This window comes from Anolis sagrei, chromosome 1 (assembly GCF_037176765.1).
Source record: "Anolis sagrei isolate rAnoSag1 chromosome 1, rAnoSag1.mat, whole genome shotgun sequence".
In the NCBI taxonomy this organism is placed as follows: domain Eukaryota; kingdom Metazoa; phylum Chordata; class Lepidosauria; order Squamata; family Dactyloidae; genus Anolis; species Anolis sagrei.
The window spans coordinates 130,521,074-130,541,653 of record NC_090021.1 but is presented as its reverse complement, the minus strand read 5'-3'; the positions used below and the strand labels follow the sequence as shown (position 1 = coordinate 130,541,653).

Genomic DNA, 20,580 nt, shown 5'->3' with positions numbered 1-20,580 from the left:
TGATTATTGGAGAAAGAGTGATTACAAATAACTGCATTCATCCCTCCACATCTTCTGTGGTTTGGGGCACAGGTCTCCATGAAATTGAAAAAGAAAACACAAATAAAGAAATTGTAGTTTGTTTTTTTTTACCTGAAAGAACATCTCTCTAAAAATGTCTGGATCCTCCACACTGAAGGGTTTAGAGGTATTATTTCTAGGTTCTCCAGCGTGATGGGAGGAATAATCAAATTCATAAAATTCAAGGCTCAAAATGTGGAGGACCAACTGTAATAATTGCTAGCTTGTTAATTCAAATTTCTGAAGAGAAGGTCCTGAGTAAATTTTCAGTGCCCTCTCTCATAACTGGCAGAAGTAGGTAGAATACTGGAATCTGGGTAATAAATGTATATAAATGCAGAATAAGAGAGCATGGAACATGTGAAGTTTATAAATCAAATGAATTAAACTTGTGCAGGTCAATGAAACAATGTTTATTTTTTAATTTTTAAAAGCAGAAAATACATTTAGTCCTGTAGTCAAAGAACAACTGCCTCAATTGCTCCTCTACTCCATAATCTGTGAATGAATATCAGGTTCTTATTTAGTTCTTAAATAAACCTGAAATCCCAGTCCAGTGGATTAGAAACAGAAGATATTCTCACAAGGAGCTGTGGGAATAGCACACAGCAGTGTTTTTTTAAACCTACTGTACAATACAAAATCACTAGCAAGAATGTGTGGCTCATTTTACAGGGCACATGGTTCATTAAGCTTGACTATATGGTAGTAATAATACCTGCAAGGCATAAATATAAAGAGCAATACTTGAAAAATTATTTTTTTGGGAAGGGGATGACTATGGCTCCTAGAATCTGTTGGGGGGAAAAAACTAAACATTTCCAAGCTCTGGAAAGAGATGTAAAGACTTCTAAAACTTTGGGTGTCTTATTCAAATCCCAGAGATGGAGTAGCACTGGAACTAAGCATTTTTTCCTACTACTGTTGCTCTATGGCTTCTAAAATCTAAATGCCAGATATCGATACATCTATATCATAGAATTAATGCTGTTTGATGCCACTTGAACTGCCATGTCTTAATGTATTTAATCAGGGCAATTGTCGTTTGACAAGATTTTAAAACTTCTCTGGCAAAGAGCCCTGGTACCTCGGCAAACTACAAATCTCAGGATTCCATATCACTGAGTCATGGCAGTAAAATGGTATCAAATTGCAGTATAATTTAGATGCCCCTCATGTTCAGGAATCACAATGTGTAAATGAATATTTTTCTTTACATTCCTTTTTACCATTAGCTTATCTTTTGGATCAAGATTTTTTGTTGGAATATTCAGTTTTATTTGTCTTCAAAACAAAATTGGAGAGAGAAAGGAATGAAGACAAACAGCTAGGGCAAGAAGTGTGCTCTCTAATATTAGCCCTAAGCATCAAGCCACCTAATCATGTTACATATTCTGTGTTATGTATCCGATATGAAATGATAACAGATGTTGAAACAACACATACGGCATCACCATATCTGGGTTACCTAGTCCAACCTTGGCGTACTCCCCTTAGAGTGTTTCAGCTAAAAAGCAGGTTTAGAATAAGGGCTTTGCCACCTACACTGAATTTTTCCCTTCAGTCTCCAAATTTGCAGCTGAGAGTGAGGCATATCTGCAACTTGTTTGCTTTCTCTTGCTAATTTTCCCTGCTTTTTTGTTTGCATGCTTACACTGTGTTTCTAAATATTCAACTGAAGTTTTAAATTCGCTACAGTGATCAAAATGTGAGAACTTAAGGAAAATTTCATTGCAGTGCAGAACTCTTAATTTTTAGTAGCAACACTCTCCTTTTGCCCTATGCCCACTTCTATTCCCTTTCGCTGGCTGTTTGGGAACTGGTACAGGCCTGCAAGCTGTGTATTAATTATACATTTATGACTGGAGCATCCTTAGAAACTGACTCCCACGCCTGAAATGGCAATTAATACTTCCAGGTTTTTTTCCCCGCCGAGCTGAACCTCCGGATGTCCAACATGGGTTCTGAAGACTACGTGTTTGAAAGCATCGCTGGGTAAGAGGAAGTCTCTTCCGTAGTTAGTATTTCTCAGCCTGGTGAAGGAGAGCTTAAAGAGCTGCGGGACCCTCCCTCAACCCTCCAGGGTATAAGTCATTGGGTAGTGCCAATGCTGACAGTCCTGGATTAGTTTGAAATGTGGCCGTATTTTTTTAAAAAACTGTTGCCAAACAGGGCATGTGCTCTTGCTATAAGCTCAGTTTGCTGACATCATAGGAATGTCAGACACACAAGAGAGTCCTTTGGTAAAATGAGGTCCCTCCTCCCCCCCCCCCGCCCCATTTTGAAAAGTGGCTGCAAAGATGCCAAAGCAAGTGTGGTGAACCTGTGCTAGCAAGCAAAACAAGACAGCGGAAGTGTATTTGACCCCTTTTTCTAAATCTGTGCAGTGCAGTGAGTAACAAGACTGAGGGGGAATTAGTTAAGCTCTAGTTTTGAATCTTGCTTTGGTCATTTAACTGAGTATGTGGTTTAAAAGCACCATCTGCTTTAATTTTTGTCTGCAATTTGAGGGATAATAATGGTGATATATCTTAACATTCATTTGAAGGACTTGAAAATATGCATATCTCACTGTTGTAACTTCTCCATAAGGAATGTTTTCTTTTCTACCTTTGCTGGGATTAGGGGCACAGGACCCCCATGACAGTGTGAAAACAACAAATACTGTTGTTGTTAACCTTCAAGAACATTTCTCTCTGAATTTCTAGGTCCTCCAGCATGACTCTATGAATGACTTCTGCTGGATGCAGGCCCGTAGCCAGGATTTTGATTCGGGGGGGGGGCTGAGTTTTATTGGGGGGGGGCTGAGTCTGAGTGAAAGAGGGTCTACCCTAGCAAACCTTTTGTATCATTACCCCAATACCCCCATGCATATGGGATATATTGAGCATGGTGATCAGATCATGATATGAATAAACATAACAGTTTAAATAATGTACCAGTAAGGCCTTCTCGCGGACCACCATCAGAATTTCGGGGGGGGGGGGAGAGTTCAAGCCCCTCAACTCCCCCCCCCCCCCCCCTGGCTACATGCCTGGCTGGATGTTGATCGTAGAGTCGCACCAGAATACTTAGAGATAACATTTAAAACAAATTAACAAATGATCACATCTCAAAAGCCAATCCCATAAAAGTCAAATCTGCAAATGTGACTGACCACATTGACAGCTTTAGAGACTGTTAGACAAAGTTAGAGCTACTAGTCATGGTGGGCATGTATTACTTTCAGTATCGATACTTGTATCTCGCAGTTGAAGTGGAAGGGTTGCAATTATGTTATGACCTGTTTCCCAGAATTATTTAGATAAACCAATTGAAGGAAGAATGCATCTTATGATGTGGCCATAATAAGAGAAGCCTTACTTATGGGTTGAATGGTCAGTGGTGGCCAGCTCCATTCCCTATTCTCTATATTCTATCTATAGTATGTTCGATGTTGAATGTAGACCCTTTCCAATGTTGCCTTCTTAATCTCTGCCTTCTGACTTGCCAGAAACAATTTTGAATACACATTGGAAGCTTCTAAATCTCTGCGACAGAAGCCAGGAGATAATACCATGACTTACCTAAACAAGGGGCAGTTTTATCCCATTACACTGAAAGAAATGAGTGGCGGTGAAGGGATCCATCAACCCATCAGCAAAGTTCGAGTGAGTTACCTCTGCAGACTTCTATGTAGATCAGAAGGTGCCAGTGAAAGGGGTGGTGTAATATATGGAGCAAGCTGGAGGTTGCACAGTTTTTATGGACTAACCTAGAATCTATTTTCATTGGGATTCTTGTCAAGTTATTTATAGATGCATGTGCATACCTGGCATGTGTACACGCGTATCCCAAAGTCCATATTGGTTGTAATACCAATCAAAATGTTCTAGTCCAGTGGTTCTCAACCTGTGGGTCTCCAGGTGTTTTGGTCTTCAACTCCCAGAAAGCCTAACAGCTGGTAAACTGGCTGGGATTTCTGGGAGTTGTAGGTCAAAACACCTGGAAACTCACAGGTTGAGAACCACTGCTGTAGTCTTAGGTGGTAAATTTTTAAACCAAGCTTTTTGTGTATTTTTGTTTGTTATCCTAATCAATGTATTTACCACTGCCTGCAAGGAACCCCTGGTGGCACAGTGGGTTAAACCCCTGTGCCAGCAGGACCGACAGGTCGCAGGTTCGAATCCGGGGAGAGCGTGGATGAGCTCCCTCTATCAGGTCCAGCTCCCCTTTGTGGGGACATGAGAGAAGCCTCCCGCAAGGGTGGTAAAACATCAAAACATCTGGGCGTCCCCTGGGCAAAATCCTTGCAGACAGCCAATTCTCTCACACCAGAAGCAACTTGCAGTTTCTCAAGTTGTTCCTGACATGACAAAAAACAAAACAAAAAACCATCGTCTGCACTTCAAAATTTGGATTTGTATGGCATCCACATATTGTGGTTCATGCCTCCCCTCCCAAGGTGGTACTTCTGATTCAAAATGCCCTTCCCATCTTGGGAGGATCTTTTCAATAAACCTATCCATTGTATACAGATTGAAAAGCTCACTTGCATGCAAATTGTTAGGATTGCATAGTTGGTTAACTAGTGAGGAACTGTCATCAAATGTCAGCTTTAAAAAAGAAAAGCAAAGAGCTGGGACAACACAGAGTTGAAGTTAAGCCACAAGAATAAAAAACACACCCATCCTTCTTACAGAGGGTTTTTGCCAAAGACCCTCTGGCCTTGCTGTCAGCTAAGCTCGCCTGTCTCTTCCCCGCCTCCTTCTTTTTCCTGCTTTTTGAAGAGTGTCATCATGGTTGTATTTGCTGAAGACAAAACAAGAGAAGATCAGCTCAGGCATTGGAAGTACTGGCACTCCAGGCAGCACACAGCCAAACAAAGGTGCATTGACATAGGTAAGAAGCCACCCAGCCACAGGTGCCAAAGCTCTGCTTGGCAGGTTTCAGTTCCTCTGCTCTGTTTTTTGTACTGAATGTGACTTGGAGGCCCAGAACTCTCCTCAGTCAGGGCTCTATCTTCACATGACTTGTGTTCTGTTTCCTCGCCTTTTTTGTGTTGAGTGCTGATAACCCAAATTCGTAGATCAAAACCCACATTTGAAGAGTGCCAAGATGAGGAAAGTGTGCTCCCCCAAGTTGATACTGGAGTTCAGCCCCTAGCATCACTCACTATGGCTAGGGCTAATGGGAATGTCACCCAAACTGTTAGAGAACCACACATTTTCCACTGGTTCCAACATGAAGCTTTGAGTCTCCTTGTGGATAGAAAAAGTGGGGTATAAATTAACAAAATAATAGTAGTAGTAGTAATAATAATAATAATAATAATAATAATACTTCAAGAGGGTTGATCACCATTCCTCTGACTGGTAGTGTTTTTTAAAGTGATTGTGGAATTGTTCAGACTGAAGTCAGAAATATTGCAATCTTACATTTGAACTGCCATTTTGCTGCTAAAATCCTCTTGTGGGGGGGGGGGGGTGTCATGTGTGGATCTGTAAAATTTTGAAGAGCCGCACTTTCAACTTTACTTATTTCTTCCAGGGATGATCGAACCAAATGCCTAATTACTTCCCTCCATTTTAAGCACATCTCTCCCTTAACCACGAGGTGCTTGGGCTCCAAACCTACCCACAGTTCATGACCTGTGCATGGGAACCCATTAATCATAAACATGTATTTATTAGCCGGGGTGAGAAGATATATTCTGTGCATAGGCAAAACAGTTGTTGCACATTGTTTGAAATATCAGAATGGAGGTTCTAGTGTGAAAAAAGAAGTTATAATATTGAAATGAATCCCTGGAGTTAGGCAAACCCTAAATACGGCTGGGTCAGAAAAAATAAAAGACTACAGATATACCTATTTGCTTGTGGCCAAACCTGATTTTGGCATGCTTCCAGATTTCACTTCCAGCCCTCCTCTTCTGTGAATAATCACTTGGTACATGGAGGTAGATAAGGTTGCAAATCATCCTTTATTACTGAAGGAGACTTTATGAAGGACTCATAAAGAATCACCATAAAGAGTTGTGGTGGGTGACATTTCCCAAACAAACTCACAAGGCAAGGCAAAAACAGTAGATACTACCTCAACCAGTCTTACTTTCTGTGTGTTTCCCTCTTCTTTTGAGAACTTTTCCTTTCTTTTCCTGGTTTTTACATTTTTAAAAGGGAAAAAATCTTGTCTAAGAGTTGCCCGTAAGCATATTTTACTTCCTTTTAACGTTCTATAAAGTAATATGAAGAAATATTACTTTATAGAAAGTTTGGTATCTTTACATGTATATGTGATCGAGAGATTATCACCCTTTGATCTTTTTATTTTATTAACAGCTGATTATAAGGAAAGCTTCAACACCATCAGTAACATCGAGGAGATAGCCTACAATGCCATCTCCTTTAGTTGGGACATCAATGATGAAGCAAAGGTAAGTTCCAAAGGTTATATTTCCTTTTGGTATGTAAGAAAATAAAGAAGCTTGCAATAGCCACATTCTAAGCTTATTTTTGTTTTTGAGTTAAGAAATAGCTTTAGGGAGTTTGTTAAAGTGTTCTTGGATACGAATAAAGTTTGGAAGCTGCTGAATAATCTTTTGGCCTATCTGAATTATGGAAAAGTGAGAAGAAAAGCAGTGCCTTTTTTCTGAGTCCTCATCTCCATCTCAGTTTTTAGAGTTTGGAAAAGTTCCTTTTTGGGGGCTACAACTCCCACAATTCTATAGCCAGAACTGAGGGATCCTATGAGTTGTAGCTCAAAAATAAATCTTTTCAATATTTTCCCAAATGTGGCTTTACATAACTGTGTAATGGTGACAAGAAGGAGGAAACTATGGGCAGCCCTTTCAATTCAGTTCCACTTGAAAAGACGGTCTGGCAGTTTGTCAGGATCTCACGCCGCTGAACCTATTCAAACACCCAGTTTTCAGTCACCTAAGTTTAAATAAAGGTGTGTTTGCAAGCTACAACTTGTAGCCCTCTGAAAGCAGTCTGTCTCCACCATCTCCACGTTTCGTGTCAGACGTACTTAATTCTGTCCCCTTAATTCTCATTTGTAGTGCATAGGTTTCTAAAGAATGTAGCATTTCAGAACATTTTCAATCAGAGCTTAGAAACGTTACTTTTATTTTGCACTAGAATTCCACTGGCCGTGCTGGTTTGAGGGATTTGGAGATCTGTAGTCCATCAAAGTGATGATTCGAATTGATGATTCGAGTAGTTCAAGTGACAATTCAAGTTGTATTGTTATGTGAAGCCTTTATGTATGGCAACCTAAGCTATTTTGTTGGCTGTTTTAGGGCTGTTGGATAGGAGGGTTGTCATCCAGAGTTTCTCAACAACCATCTCATTTAGGGCCTGATTGGGGTCATGTCCTATGTCCTGTCGCAACCATGTCAGTTTGAGTTTTGGTTAAGAAAGGGAGGAAGTTTTTGAAAGGGTTCATGTTTCTGTAGCTTGGTTTGATGTTGTTCCTTATTAAGTTTACTATGATGTAGTTATGCCTTAATTGTTAGGATAAATGAATTAATTGCAGTATCTTATTATTTGCAACTATCCATTTCCATGCTTTGCTGTACAAACTCTGATGCTTTGCATAATCTTGTTCAAGCAGTAATAAGGGCTACATGTTCAGAGTGTACTTTCTTTAGCAAGACTTATGAATGTCCTGCTATCAGATCAGGTAGACTTTTCACACTACACAATTATAGCACCATGACACCATTTTAATTGCTATGACAACCTCCTGTGAAATTTTGGGATTTCCAATTTAGGGAGGGGCATTTAGAGCTGTCAGCCAGCGAGCTTCTCTTGCAACTTACCAAACCAGAAACTCCAGGTTTGCATAGGAAGTTGCCATGGCATAATGCTATTAATATGTTGTGTGAAAGGGCCCCTGGGTTAGTGGGATCTTTATTTCTGTCACCCTGGTGACCTTTAAAATCAAATCCCCATATCTGGGACTATTGATAGTACATGATTTGAGAGTTCAGTTATAGTCCTGTTTATTCAAAATTAAGTCCCATTGAATGCAGTAGAGTTACTTGGTTGAAAGGGTTAGAATAGTACCTCTGAATTTCTGTGAGTTGGTCTAGTGCAGTAGTTCCCAACCTGTGGTCTGTAGACCACCAAGAATGACAGTATGGTCCGCAGCCTCACCATTACCACACTGTTGCCTCGAAACCACGCAACAACGAGAGGGACTGGTCTCATGAAACCCTCTTATAGTGCCAAGGTATCAGGGATGTTGGGAGGGGAGAGACTGACTACCCACAAAAGATTGCTACTACCACATCAGCTCTAGATTTTTTTAACCCACTGCAGTGGCGCAGTAAGTTAAACCCCTGTGCCGGCAGGACTGAAGACCAACAGGTCGCAGGTTTGAATCCAGGGGGAGCGTGGATGAGCTCCCTCTATTAGCTCCAGCTCCTCATGCGGGGACATGAGAGAAGCCTCCCACAAGAATGATAAAACATCAAAACATCCGGGTGTCCCCTGGGTAACGCCCTTGCAGACGGCCAATTCTCTCACACACAGTTTCTCAAGTTGCTTCTGACACGACAAAAAAAACTCTAGATTATTAAATATGGTTTTCTGTGGGTGAGCAGATGGCGACTACTGAATGGCATATGTTCTGTATCAGAAACTAGAGCTGATGTGGCCTATGCAGTGCAATTTTTCTGAATCATCACCTCAAATCAACAGACCGAATATAAAGTAAAAAGGTAGGAACCACTGGTCTACTGCTTGATCAGAATGGTTCAATATGTTGCCTGTCATCTGAAAGCCTCAATTGAAACCTCTACTTAGGCATTTACCCTCAAATTGTCCTTAGTTAATCTTAGAACCACTCTCTTCATATACATCCTCCCTGTTTAATTGACTGCAAACTACTTTGAATTTTGAACCCAGCTTGCAACAATTGAAGTAAGCTGAGGAGAAAGGAGGATGAAAGAGAAACTGGAACATTTTCCAAGAAACTGAAAAAGTGGGAGGACAAAGGATTAAATCAGCGCCATCACTGCCAAATCGGGATCAATGGACAGTATGATACTATCCTATTTTACAGAGCTGTTTATAAGGAATATAGTGGAGAGATAATACATGTAGACTCTTAGGTCAAGGTTAGCAGTTTTGTTTTATTTCTGATGTGGGTAAGGAAGGATTTTCAGAAGAGGATGTATTTAAGCAGTAGATGGGACTAAAGGCAGGAGTGGAGAAGCCAGACCCAATATAGTTCTTTGCTCTTTGCAAACTTTCCCACCAACTGTACTAAGCAGTGCTGAATTCTATATCTGTTTTCTCAGAGGTGAGTGCAACACTTTCACAATCTGCAAACTAGACCTCATGTCTACAGAACTCGGGTCCTAGTTTTTAAATCAACGCTTACATCTGATTGTGGTGATCAGAGATAACGTCAATAGATGCTGTACCACAGACCAGAATTTCCTCATCCCTGTCTTCCAGCACACAGAGACAATGCTTTGGGACAACATCATATCACTGTCTCATCCAATGTTCTGTTCCCACAGTTGGCTGACTGAATGCTTCTGGGAAGCCCTTGAGCTGGGGCCTGGGTAGAGTAGCATAGAACTGATGTTCAGAGAGATAGTGAGTATATATTCCTCAAGGTACCATGTGGCCATTATAATTAGTTGCCATTAACAGCTTTGGGGTTGACTAATCTCTTTACTTCTTTTGTGTCAGTGAATTCTACAGTGCAACTATGGCTTTTGTGTGCCACACCTCAAATTTCTCTTTATCCGGTATCTATCGGATGAGCCAAACATCTAGTTTTAGAAAAGGAGTTCCCCTTCCTCTTTCCTATCTACTCCCCTCACCCCCAAATCAGGCATAATGTTATACACCTCATATTATTAATAATATTATGCTTTTGCATCATTTTAATCCTTTCTCTACCCTTCCCAGCAAGCATCTATGGACTCCAGCCAATATTTAGTGTTCACCCATTGTAGTACTGTTTTCCTACTGCCACATATTGGCTGAGGAGAATCATTCCCAAAAGGAATCAGAGAGTATATGGAAGATGGTGGCTGGTATCAGCCCTTGTAGACACACATGATATGGGGATAAACAGACTCTCTTGTGTTGGAATGTTTCCTCCTTATCCCCACACCCTTTGTTCACCATCTTGACCTTGTAACCTTTGTAATTCAGAAAATATCTGGCATCTTATGGCAGTTGCCCTTTCTCCAGCTGTACTTGATAGATGATCTGGGCAGTTGTTCAGAAAGGGAGGAAATGGGAGACTTTGAAGGTTTAATTTGGCAGTGGGTTCTTCAAAGAAGGATTTGAGGGCAAAGAAGAAGTCGATAAAGGGATGGGCGGGGAAAGGTGTTCCAAACTTTTATTGCTAAATAAATATTCTCTTCTCAGTAGGTAAGCATTATGTGTTTATCCTTCCAGCCCAAATGGCAGTGTGTCAGCTTATTATGCCTAAAATGCCATTACTTGTGTGAAGTGGGTATTGAATACAAAATTTGCCCACATGATGCATGGTTTTCATTAAAGCTTGGAAGAGTTGCTGTTTTTTTGGATGAAAATACCCACAAACAATCTTCAACCCTGACTGGTTGGATTGATGAGCATTGCAATCCAACAACATTTGGGAACCCAAGGCTGGAAAAGGCTGGTACAAAGTATGTTAAACATACTTCCCTCCCCACTCCCAAAAGCAGAAACACCTTCAATTTTATTTTGATTGAATAAAAACTACAAATAAATGAGGTGCCAAAAAAGTTTAAAATGACTTCCTTTGTATGTGTTGGATTGCCAAATCACCTATTTGGCTTTTCTTGGTTTTCTAAATGAATGTATTTGATGGTGGTTCTTAATCAGATTATTTATAGACAGAGCACCAATTCTTTCCCACTGCTCGGATCTTATCAGGAAGAGACCTAGCCAATTTCAACATTTTTATTGCATGGTTCATTGGACCTGTTGCTTTTCTACTTTTCTTTTCACAAAGGTCTTATGTGGTACATTGCAGGATAGGGAAAAGAGCTAGAACAAAAACCACATGCTTAGAATGAAGTGTTTCATTAATTTTATATTATTATAATGAAGATATTGAATTTCACCTTAAATGCTTTTATAAACAGGCGTGCATAATAACTGTATACTGGGGCAAATTTCATTTGGTTTATCTAGGACTACAGTTGGTTTGTCATTCAAAGATATTACATATGTGAGTGTAGGAGATCTCACTGTGTGAAAAAAGTTAACCCTTTGGACTACTGTTTCCATAATCCCCAGCCAGCACTGGCACTGATTATACTGGCTGGGAGATTTTTGCAGCTATAATAAAAAAAAAACTTCCCCCCCCCCTCCCCCCAAGCTCCTGAGAGTACTTATAAAAAGTGATATGTATGCATCTCCCAGGATGATTACAATTTTATTCCTTCATGCCTGCTCCCAGTCATTCTCATAACATTCACCATAGTTTGTGATTTTGCAGTAGCCCAGCATCATATAACTAACATTTCCAAGGGTTGTACCAAAGCAATCATAATGCCACCGTCTTGTAATCAGTTTGAGAAACTGAAAGCAGCATTAAAATTTTCAATCTTAACTATTCCCACACAGAGTTGGTCTCTAAATAAGGCCTGGTTTTTAGCATCACATTTCGCAAAAGATCTAGAGATCTAGAAGGCACAAAAAATTAAAGCAAGGATGTTGAAAGGGACACTTTACCTTCAATTCTCTACTTTTGTTAAGTTCAAAATACCAAGTACCTGGATGACATATTCTGACTCCCTTACATCTTCTAAGGCCCTTTCTTCACTGCCATATAATCTAGATTATCAAATAGATAATCCACATTATCTCCCTTGAACTGGATTATATTAGCCTACACTGCCATACAATCTACTTCAAAGCAGATAACATGGATTTTCTATGATAGTGTAGAAGGGGCCTTCCCTGAAAACAAAAGGAGGGATGAGACAAATACACATGGATGTAATACAAAGTGCTTTGTGCGGGGTCATGGGACAAGAAGTTATTTCTTCTGCATTAAGTCACAATGGCTGAACCATTTGTATTGTTTATTTGTTTGTCCAACAGAAGGGCTCAAACCCCCAATATCATCGCATGGGATGGGAGGTAGAAGTATTCCGATTTGGAATCACAATGAATGCCAGTTTCCAAAACCCAAGATTTTAGCTTAAGCTTGTCCATGGGAAGAAGAGTGCCTCCTTTTCTCCAGCACATCCAAAATCCTAATACATAGGACAAAGGCAAGACCTGGCATGAATAAAAGCAAGGCTGGAATCGGAATGAGAGATAGGTTCTTGTGGGTTTTTTCGGGCTATAGAGCCATGTTCTAGATTCGGGCTCTATAGCCCGAAAAAACCCACAAGAACCTAGTGATTCCAGCCATGAAAGCCTTCGACAATACATGGAATGAGAGATATTTGCCTTCCCCCAGCGTGTTTGAAATGTGTTCTCCTTACTGCTGCATCTTTCCCTGTACTCTTTGGTGAGTTCATTGCTGAGAAAGACCAACAGTACAGGCCAATAGCTTTTAGGAAGAGGGAAGGTCTACTATTGGCTACCAACTATTGATCCTCATCTTCCCCCTTCACTATTATTAATAGCAGCACCTTTAGACCAGGCAAGGAGGAAGCATGGGATAAAAGCTTCCAGCATTGGCTTTATTCTTGTGGATTCTGTCAGGTTTTCAGAATGTTTGCACAAGGTTGCTACTGTGTACTGTCTTTTCAAGAGGCAGGCCCTGAGAAAGAAATGGGAGGGAATGGTTTTGGTTTTGGTTTTGGGAAGGAAGCCAGCAGGAAAAGTTGGGACCTGCTGCTTTGTCTCCACAGAGGCCAAGGCAAATGTGAGCCTATACAGTTCTGCAACTAACTAGGAAACGGAGGCTCTGTTAAATCTTCATATTTCTTTTAAGAGCCAACATTTAGGAGATCAGGCAAATTTAGGGAGTCCAGAAGAAGTTGACTCCCTAAATTTGACACTGCACACCAGCTCTGTGGAATTCTCCAGTAAATACCTGGAGGCATCTGCTGCTTACCTCTAGCATTGACAGCCTGAGGCACTTCCCTCATTTTGGCCCTGCATGGATGAACACATAGAGTACATATCTATAGACAAATATGCCCAGATTGATGGTAAGAGATATGGGAGCTCTGTTTCCTTTATGGAAGACTCCTCCTCATGTGTCATGTCATAAGATACAATTGCAGTTTGAAAGACTGAGAGAAATTTCTGTGATGTGCCCACCAAATTATGGACTTCCACGTGTTGCTCTGATTTTGGAAGCCACACACTATTTTGATCTTCCTTTATTGTTTCTGTTATAGAGCTCTGTGGGAAAAATAATGTGGTGAGCAACTTCCCTGTTGCTGCCACTATAAGCCAAAAGCCAAAGGACCAGGTGGGCCAAAAGGCTTCAGCCTTTAGAACTTTCTACAGGTGTTGCCACATGTGACAATGTAAGATGTAATTATTGTTAGCATTTACTCCTTCTTCATTAAAAGGTGGCTACACTCTTGACAGAAGAAACTGATTGCAGCTTTAGTAGGACTACTACTTTCATCTTATAGTAGATAACTATGAACTGTCAACACTGAAGTGGCACGGTTTCAGCTTTGGCAAGACTGAATGTATTTATTTACTTTTAGATAAACCTCTACTCTTGAGATAAGAAAAGTGTGGACTTTTAGATATCATTGGATGCAGTTCTCATAAACTATTACCCTTGTCTATTTTGACTAGGACTAGGTCTGGTGGAATCTGTATTTTAACACAGTATTTCACATTCTATATGATGTAGAGGATCAGCATTTTTCATGCAAATATGTCAGGGAGTAGTATCACATTTATACCTTTTGGCTACAACTCTTTTTCTCTTGTACGCTTTTTGACAGTCAATAGCTTGCAGATCGATGCTGTTCCAGAGACCACCACTTTGAGTAGTACTGGTCTATGAATATTTGGGATCCTCTGTATGGCAAGCTCCTCATTTTGTTTTGTGTCACATTAATACAATAATCCCTTACAGGATTGAGATAAGGACTCCAAAGGCAAAGTATAGTACTGACCCCATTGAAATGCTATTTAAACGCTGTTGTAGTGTTATATGCTACTGATTCTTTTATGTCCATGAGTTTGGGTTTGTCTTTGAAGATAAAGTCCATATGCTTCAAAGAACGGTGATGATGATGGTGAGGATAATGATGATACAGGTGCACCTTCTCAAGGAAGACACAAGCTAAACAGGCAAACAAGCCAACCAAAAGCTACATGAATTCCCTTTGATTTGAATTGGGGCTGTCTTTGTTGAGCCTTTCTCTGAAGAAGATGCACTGCTTCCTATAATTTGATCCCCCAAGGCCTTAGCATGATCTTAATTTGCTAGATGAATAGGAGAGTAAGTCAATCATTCCTTTTTAATTTTCTTCAGCTGTGAGTGGCTAGAAGGCCGTCTTCCTAATGAAGCATTCTGCCATGCACCTCATTAAAATAAGGCGTTGTCACCTCCTTTTGTCTGCAGCAAGATACCAATATGGTCTAGGATGAAACTAAATGAGAGCCATGTGAATGAGTCAATCATGCTTCGCATTTGCAAGAAAAGGGAGTGTAGGGTTGATACTAGCACTGCAATCCTCAGCTTGTTGACTCCAAAGTACGTTCTCTTACATTGAATCAGGCTCATTCTTAGTAAATGTGCTTTGGATTTTAGCCTCAGCAGAGTTCCTTCTGAAGTAACCTTGAAAGAGCTGGGGGTGGCCACTGCTGACAGGGAACTCTGGTGTGGGCTGGTCCATGAGGTCATGAAGAGTTGGAAACGACTGAACGAATAAACAAACAGTTCCTCCTCCTTGTATTTTTTTCCTCACAAGCCTCATAGTGAAGAAGAAAGGCAGTGCTACCTCTTGGTATAGTCTTCTCCCCATGTCCCTTATCTAAAGAATGGGGGCTTATGGGAGTTCTGTAAGAAGCTTGCATCATTTTATATTTTATGTTATTGATTTTATTTATTTATAGCACTTTTTAATCAACTCTTCAGTCAAAAGGACTTCCAGATAGGCTTACGTAAGATCAATAAAATCAGATTTTCCCTTCCCACAGAGGTGTGTCATCCCAATGTCCTGACAGAAATAGAAGAAGGGATGGGGAAAGCATGGCAGTGCTTGTCACATCCCTCATCGGGTAACAGGACAATTAAAGGAAGATAGAGGCTAATGGAGCTGGCCTTTTAGAGCCAAGGGCTTGTGTTTCTTCTCCATTTCCTTGTGTCACTCTGAATCCTCATCGGTGAAAGAACTGTCAACCCATGTCCACTATGCCAGCGATGGACAGCAATGATGAACTTTGCAGTTCTGTAGTAGAAGAAAAGGTGGCATTTAGGCTGTGGTCTCACCTGCAAAACTAGCAAGTTCAGACTTGCTTATCAAATCATGAAGCTGGGATGAAAATCCTTCAACGTGTCTGATATTGTTTAGTTGTGTCTGTTAGCAGTCAATGGTGAAGAATGGAGTTTGGAATCCAGAACCGTATCATTCCCAGTCCTTCAGAAATGTTCTTCTGCACAGGAAAACTATTTGGCTCACCCCATTTCTAAGGGACTCTATTTCCCAGGGGATTCTTACTGTCTAATTCCTGTTTCTACTACATTAGTTTGCCTTCATTCCAAAGTAAATCTCACTGCTGGATTTATAGATGCAGTTTTATGTTTGCTTACAAAATCCTGTGGTATTCAATTCTAAATCTACTGAGTAAATTTTTTCCATGTCCCACCTATGTGAGTACTTAACCCATTCATCCTGGGTTTTGTTTTTTTTTTGAAAGAAGTTCATCACTATTTTGGGTAGGTGTTGCATGAAAGCAAACCTACTACCTTATTAATCTTTAATGCTTTATTAAAACATATACAGAATTATTAAGCTATTTTGCTAACCTTGGTAAGCCCCACTTGCTCTGGCCATTACAGGTGCCTAAACCTCAGCAAGAGTCTGTGGAAATTCTTCTTTTGAACTATAATTCATCATGTTCTTACCCAGCATTGCTATTTCCAACATTAACATTTTCCAAATTCTACTCCGTACTTAGAAACAGTCTGTCTCCCATTTTGTTGCTAGTTATTACTACAGCCTAGATTGCCTCAGCTATTATTATTAGATCTTGCTTGTGCTGAATTATGAAAGAAGCCCCATGATATTGTGGAGCACAAATTCTCCTAATCCGTAATTTCTATGATTTATGTATGGTGATGAACTATTGCTGTTCAAATGGATAGGAGTGTGTGTGTGTGTGTGTCATTTGAGTTAATTAAAAACCCCTGGAATAATTATCTCCATCATTCTTATGCGTGGGAAAATGCTGCGAAGTGAACACACCCATTACTAGTAGCCATGTTTATGGCATGCTTATTTAGCATTAGGAACTGCTGAACAGAAGTATATTTTGTCTCTGTGCAGCATGAGCTCTTCTTCTCCTTTGATGCACAGCAAAACGATTCAACTCACCCAATTTCTAAGGGACTCTAAGGGATTCTCTTGCTTTCTAGTTCCTGTTTCTGCTACATTACTCTCCCTGCTTGGTATCTATTTTGACTCATGGGAGAGTTTTCCTCTAGCAGAGTACACCTCTGTGTAAATGTGGAGTTGTGAAGAAATAGCTTTTTGAAATCCTTTAAATGTCTAAGGGCAGGGACACAGTGGAGACATCATTTAATTTCTTCAGGGGATAGACAGATCAGACCGGAGAACGTAACTTTAAAAAAAGAAATTATTGTGCAATTCATTACAACCCCCACTCCCATCATTTATTGCCATTAAAATTACAGTTTTTAGTAGGTTGTTATACTACCCTTCTGTTTTGTGTAGATTTTTTTATTCAGTTTTTTTTTTGGGGGGGGGGGGTTAGCTGCTGCAAACAGAATATCGGCAGATAATATTTGAAAAAAGTTTACAAAGGGTGGAGAAAAAACGGTTTTCTGCAGCCCTTTTCAGATAAACATCTCTTGGTGAAATAGGGCTGTACACAGAGGCAGTTTCAAGAAGTGAAATGACAACTACAAGGGCTAAGGTACATTGTGTCAGTTGTTAACTTAACAGCAACTCTACTCCCGAATTGTATGGCTTCATGGGCAGGATTTAAATAGTAGTCATGGCTCTGATTACCGTTTCACCCGTTTATTTCGTGTTTTTGTTCTGTTTGTTTCATTCAAATGGCACAATATGGTTCAAACCCCTATGGTACGAAAATAATAGTGAAACGAAAAGGAAAGTAGCAATAGTAACCATGTGGTCCCCTGCTTTTTGGCACAGCCCAGGGAGTATTTCCGTGTTGCTTTCCCTTTGAGCCCAGTTGGGCCAGTCACAGGAGAAGAATATAGTGACATGGGCACACATTGCTCAGGGTATTGGTGTGACCGCTCCCAAAGCACTCATTGCATGGTGCACACCTGTTAGTGCTGGAGCTCGCTCCTGTGCCTGCTTTCCTTTCCACTGATTTTTGCCTTAGCTTGGCTGCTTGTAATTGCTGCCAGCCAGCCACTGATTTTTGCCTTAGCTTGGCTGCTTGTAATTGGCTGCTGACATTTTTCTGATTTCTTTATTTTTTATTTTATTCTTTTTATTTTTATTTAAAGGGACTGGGAGTTTTGAACTGGTGGGGTGGGTTGCACTGGGTGTTGCCCCTCATCAGTGGGGCTTTGGGAAAAGGGGCATCTTCTTGCTCACTGCTCAGAGTCTTTCTTTTCTTCTCTTTCTATTACTTTTAAAATATTTTTAAATCTTTGTGTGGCTCACAGAGCCTTATTCAGCATCACTCTAATTTTGTTTTCCCCTCCCTTCCTCTCCTATCCCTAAAAACCTTGTGAAAGATATTAATTATAATTATATTACTGTAATAGCAATTCAACCAAAAGGAATACCCTCCAAAACCACTTTCTTTACTTTCCCCTCTGATACTATAGAGGTATTCCTTACCTCTACTTCTGATATATTTCTCTCTGTGGGTATTCTGCCTCCTAAGTTTTTAAAAATAATTATTTTTCAAGGAAAGTAATTGTTGGCCTTCAGTAGAATAATTTCACCACCTTTGAAAACCTCTATCAAACCTTCAATCTCTCTCTTTCTCTGCCTCCCTGTCAAACCTTCAATCTCTCTCCATCTCTGTATGTGTACCTGGCTCTATACCTGGTAGATATGCCCTCCCTGTGTGGCAATTTTCACCCCCTAGCCCTAAAACCGAGGGGAGGGGAGCCTGGGAAGCCCTCCCATTGCCGTCAATGGTCCAAAAATTTTCGTTCTTTTAGATGTGGAACGAAAATGCCCATTCAGAAAGGTGCCCATTTTGGAAGCAGCGCTTAAAAACAAAAATGGGGCCGTATGAAAGAAGCAAATAGAAATGGATAGGAATTCTATACAAATGCACAAGACTATTAAACAGTGTATATGCACATCTGTACTGCAAGAACCTTTGCAAGCACTGCCTTCTTCGATTGGGCATAAAAAAGCTACATAGAAAATGCTTCTCAAAAACAAGCAAACTGGTTCATATAGGCAGGAATGCGGAAGAGACCTCCAAAAGGGAAAGAAATGTCAGAAGAAGAATCTTGCTCTACAGGCTGAAGATGTCCAACAACTTTTGTGGTTACTTAACTGCTTTTCTGACATTTCTTGGGTGGGGATGCACTTGCTAAGTCACCTACCTCTTTATCCCTTTAGACACAGGTTAAAGATATTTCAGCTTAAGCAAAATAATACTTCAGGTGGCAGTGATTCAAGTTTCCCTTTTATGTAAATTAGATATCCTAAATTTGTGGTGTAGGCCCTTCCATAAAGACGGAAATCTATGCATTGTATAACATGAATTTAGACAATATGTTAATTCTGTAGAGAAACACAAGGCTAAGTTAATTGAAATCAGCACATCATTGGGCATTTAGGTAGAACTGAACCTTGTCAACAGCTATGTCCTGATTGTCAGCCGTGCATTTCATGAATTTCAACTGCCCCTTATTGCTACTTTGAACGTTTGGCCATAGTGTGAAGGGAGCAGAATTGTTTTGTGTCTAGGGATGACCTTAGGGGTTTCATTCACTCCCCTCCCAAATATAATTTGAGTGACTTTCTCACAAGGGATGTTAGAAGACACAGCCAGACAGGCAGAAACCTCTCTCAAGGCATTTTCCTTTTTCTCAGACAAGGAAACAAAAAAAGCAGTATGGTTAATGCTTTTTAATTAAAACAAATGCTTCCTTGTCAGCAAAATGATGCTTTTCCAGATTATGGATGCAGGCTACCTTATTATGATGCAGAGATACTGTCTTACTACAGGGGTTATGAGAACAGCTCCACCCTTTCTGTTGCCAACATGATTGTTCCCAGCAGAAGCCAGCCAGATGCCTTCCAGAAAGGCCACAAGCAGGGCAAGACGACATCTACTCCTCAGTGTCTGGTATTCAGAGGTATATAGACTCTGAAAATATAGGGCACATTTCATTACTATGCCTACTAGCTGCTAATAGGCTTAAGCCCTGTGGATTTTGATAAGTGATGGCTAAATTGGGAGATTATTATTATTTGCCACAATGAAGCAACCAGCTCAGGCAGCAGATGCTGGGAGGTGGCAGGAAGGTGCTTGAGGGGGGATTTGTGTGCTAGGCAGCCTTCCCTCCACCATGCCTTCAGATGTAATAGAGAATATTGTCCCACCCTACTATTGTTTGTCTTTCAAATGGGGCACTGTGTTGTTCTTCACATCAAATGGCAAAATATCTTCATTTAGTCACAGTTTTGGGGCAGCAGCATTCATAAGTTTAAGCATTGTCTAATTTGTTCTATGAATGAGAAATTTCCAATGAGCTTCCATCATCAACCATCCTGCAGACTCGCAGCTATGAATTTCCTTATTAAAACAACCAATTGGTGATGTGGTCTTTCACTTTTTCTACTGTCTTCTGTGAGCTGAGTCTGATCACCTTTTCATGGGATATCTTTCGTGATATGTGTAAAATAAAATGTCCTCAGCAGAATCATCATAATGCAAGGTATTAGCTTCACATTTATATAGTTGTAAGTGAGTGGGGAACTATATGATCCTTGTAATGATATTGGATTAGCCTATTTGAGTCCAATCTATTTGTCTAATTGCATCTCCCTATACAGACCATCCAGGGCACTGCGGTCAGTGGAGGAGGCCCTGCTCTCAGTCCCACCCCCGTCACAAGCATGGCTGGTGGGCACGAGAGAAGGGACTGTCTCTGAGATCACTCCCCATCTCTGGGACTCCCTTCCAAAAGAAATAAAAACAGCCCCTCCCTCCTCTCCTTTAAAAAAAAACTCCTAAAAACACCTTTGCACTTTGGCATATGGGGGATGGAAGACTAGGACACCTTAAACCACTGTCATTAGAATCCTGGCTGACCTATTTGTACTTCATGGCCATTGTGGTGCCTTTCAAGAACACCTATAACAGTCAATGCTCTCCCAGTTTTAATTCTTTTATTATAATGGATGTTTTAATGTTGACCATGTTTTTAAAA

General features: G+C 40.4%; 1 protein-coding gene across 4 annotated transcripts in view; it reads left to right on the top strand.

The window, feature by feature from the left end:
- Positions 1-20,580, top strand: part of GRHL1 (grainyhead like transcription factor 1) — a 69,052-nt gene that overhangs the window by 30,298 nt on the left and 18,174 nt on the right. For all 4 annotated transcript variants that reach the window (XM_060787637.2, XM_060787645.2, XM_060787629.2 and 1 more), the window contains exons 5-8: positions 1,979-2,055; positions 3,554-3,710; positions 4,830-4,941; positions 6,381-6,475. In XM_060787637.2, the coding sequence (XP_060643620.2) occupies positions 1,979-2,055; positions 3,554-3,710; positions 4,830-4,941; positions 6,381-6,475 (441 nt within the window). The remainder of the gene's footprint in view (positions 1-1,978; positions 2,056-3,553; positions 3,711-4,829; positions 4,942-6,380; positions 6,476-20,580) is intronic.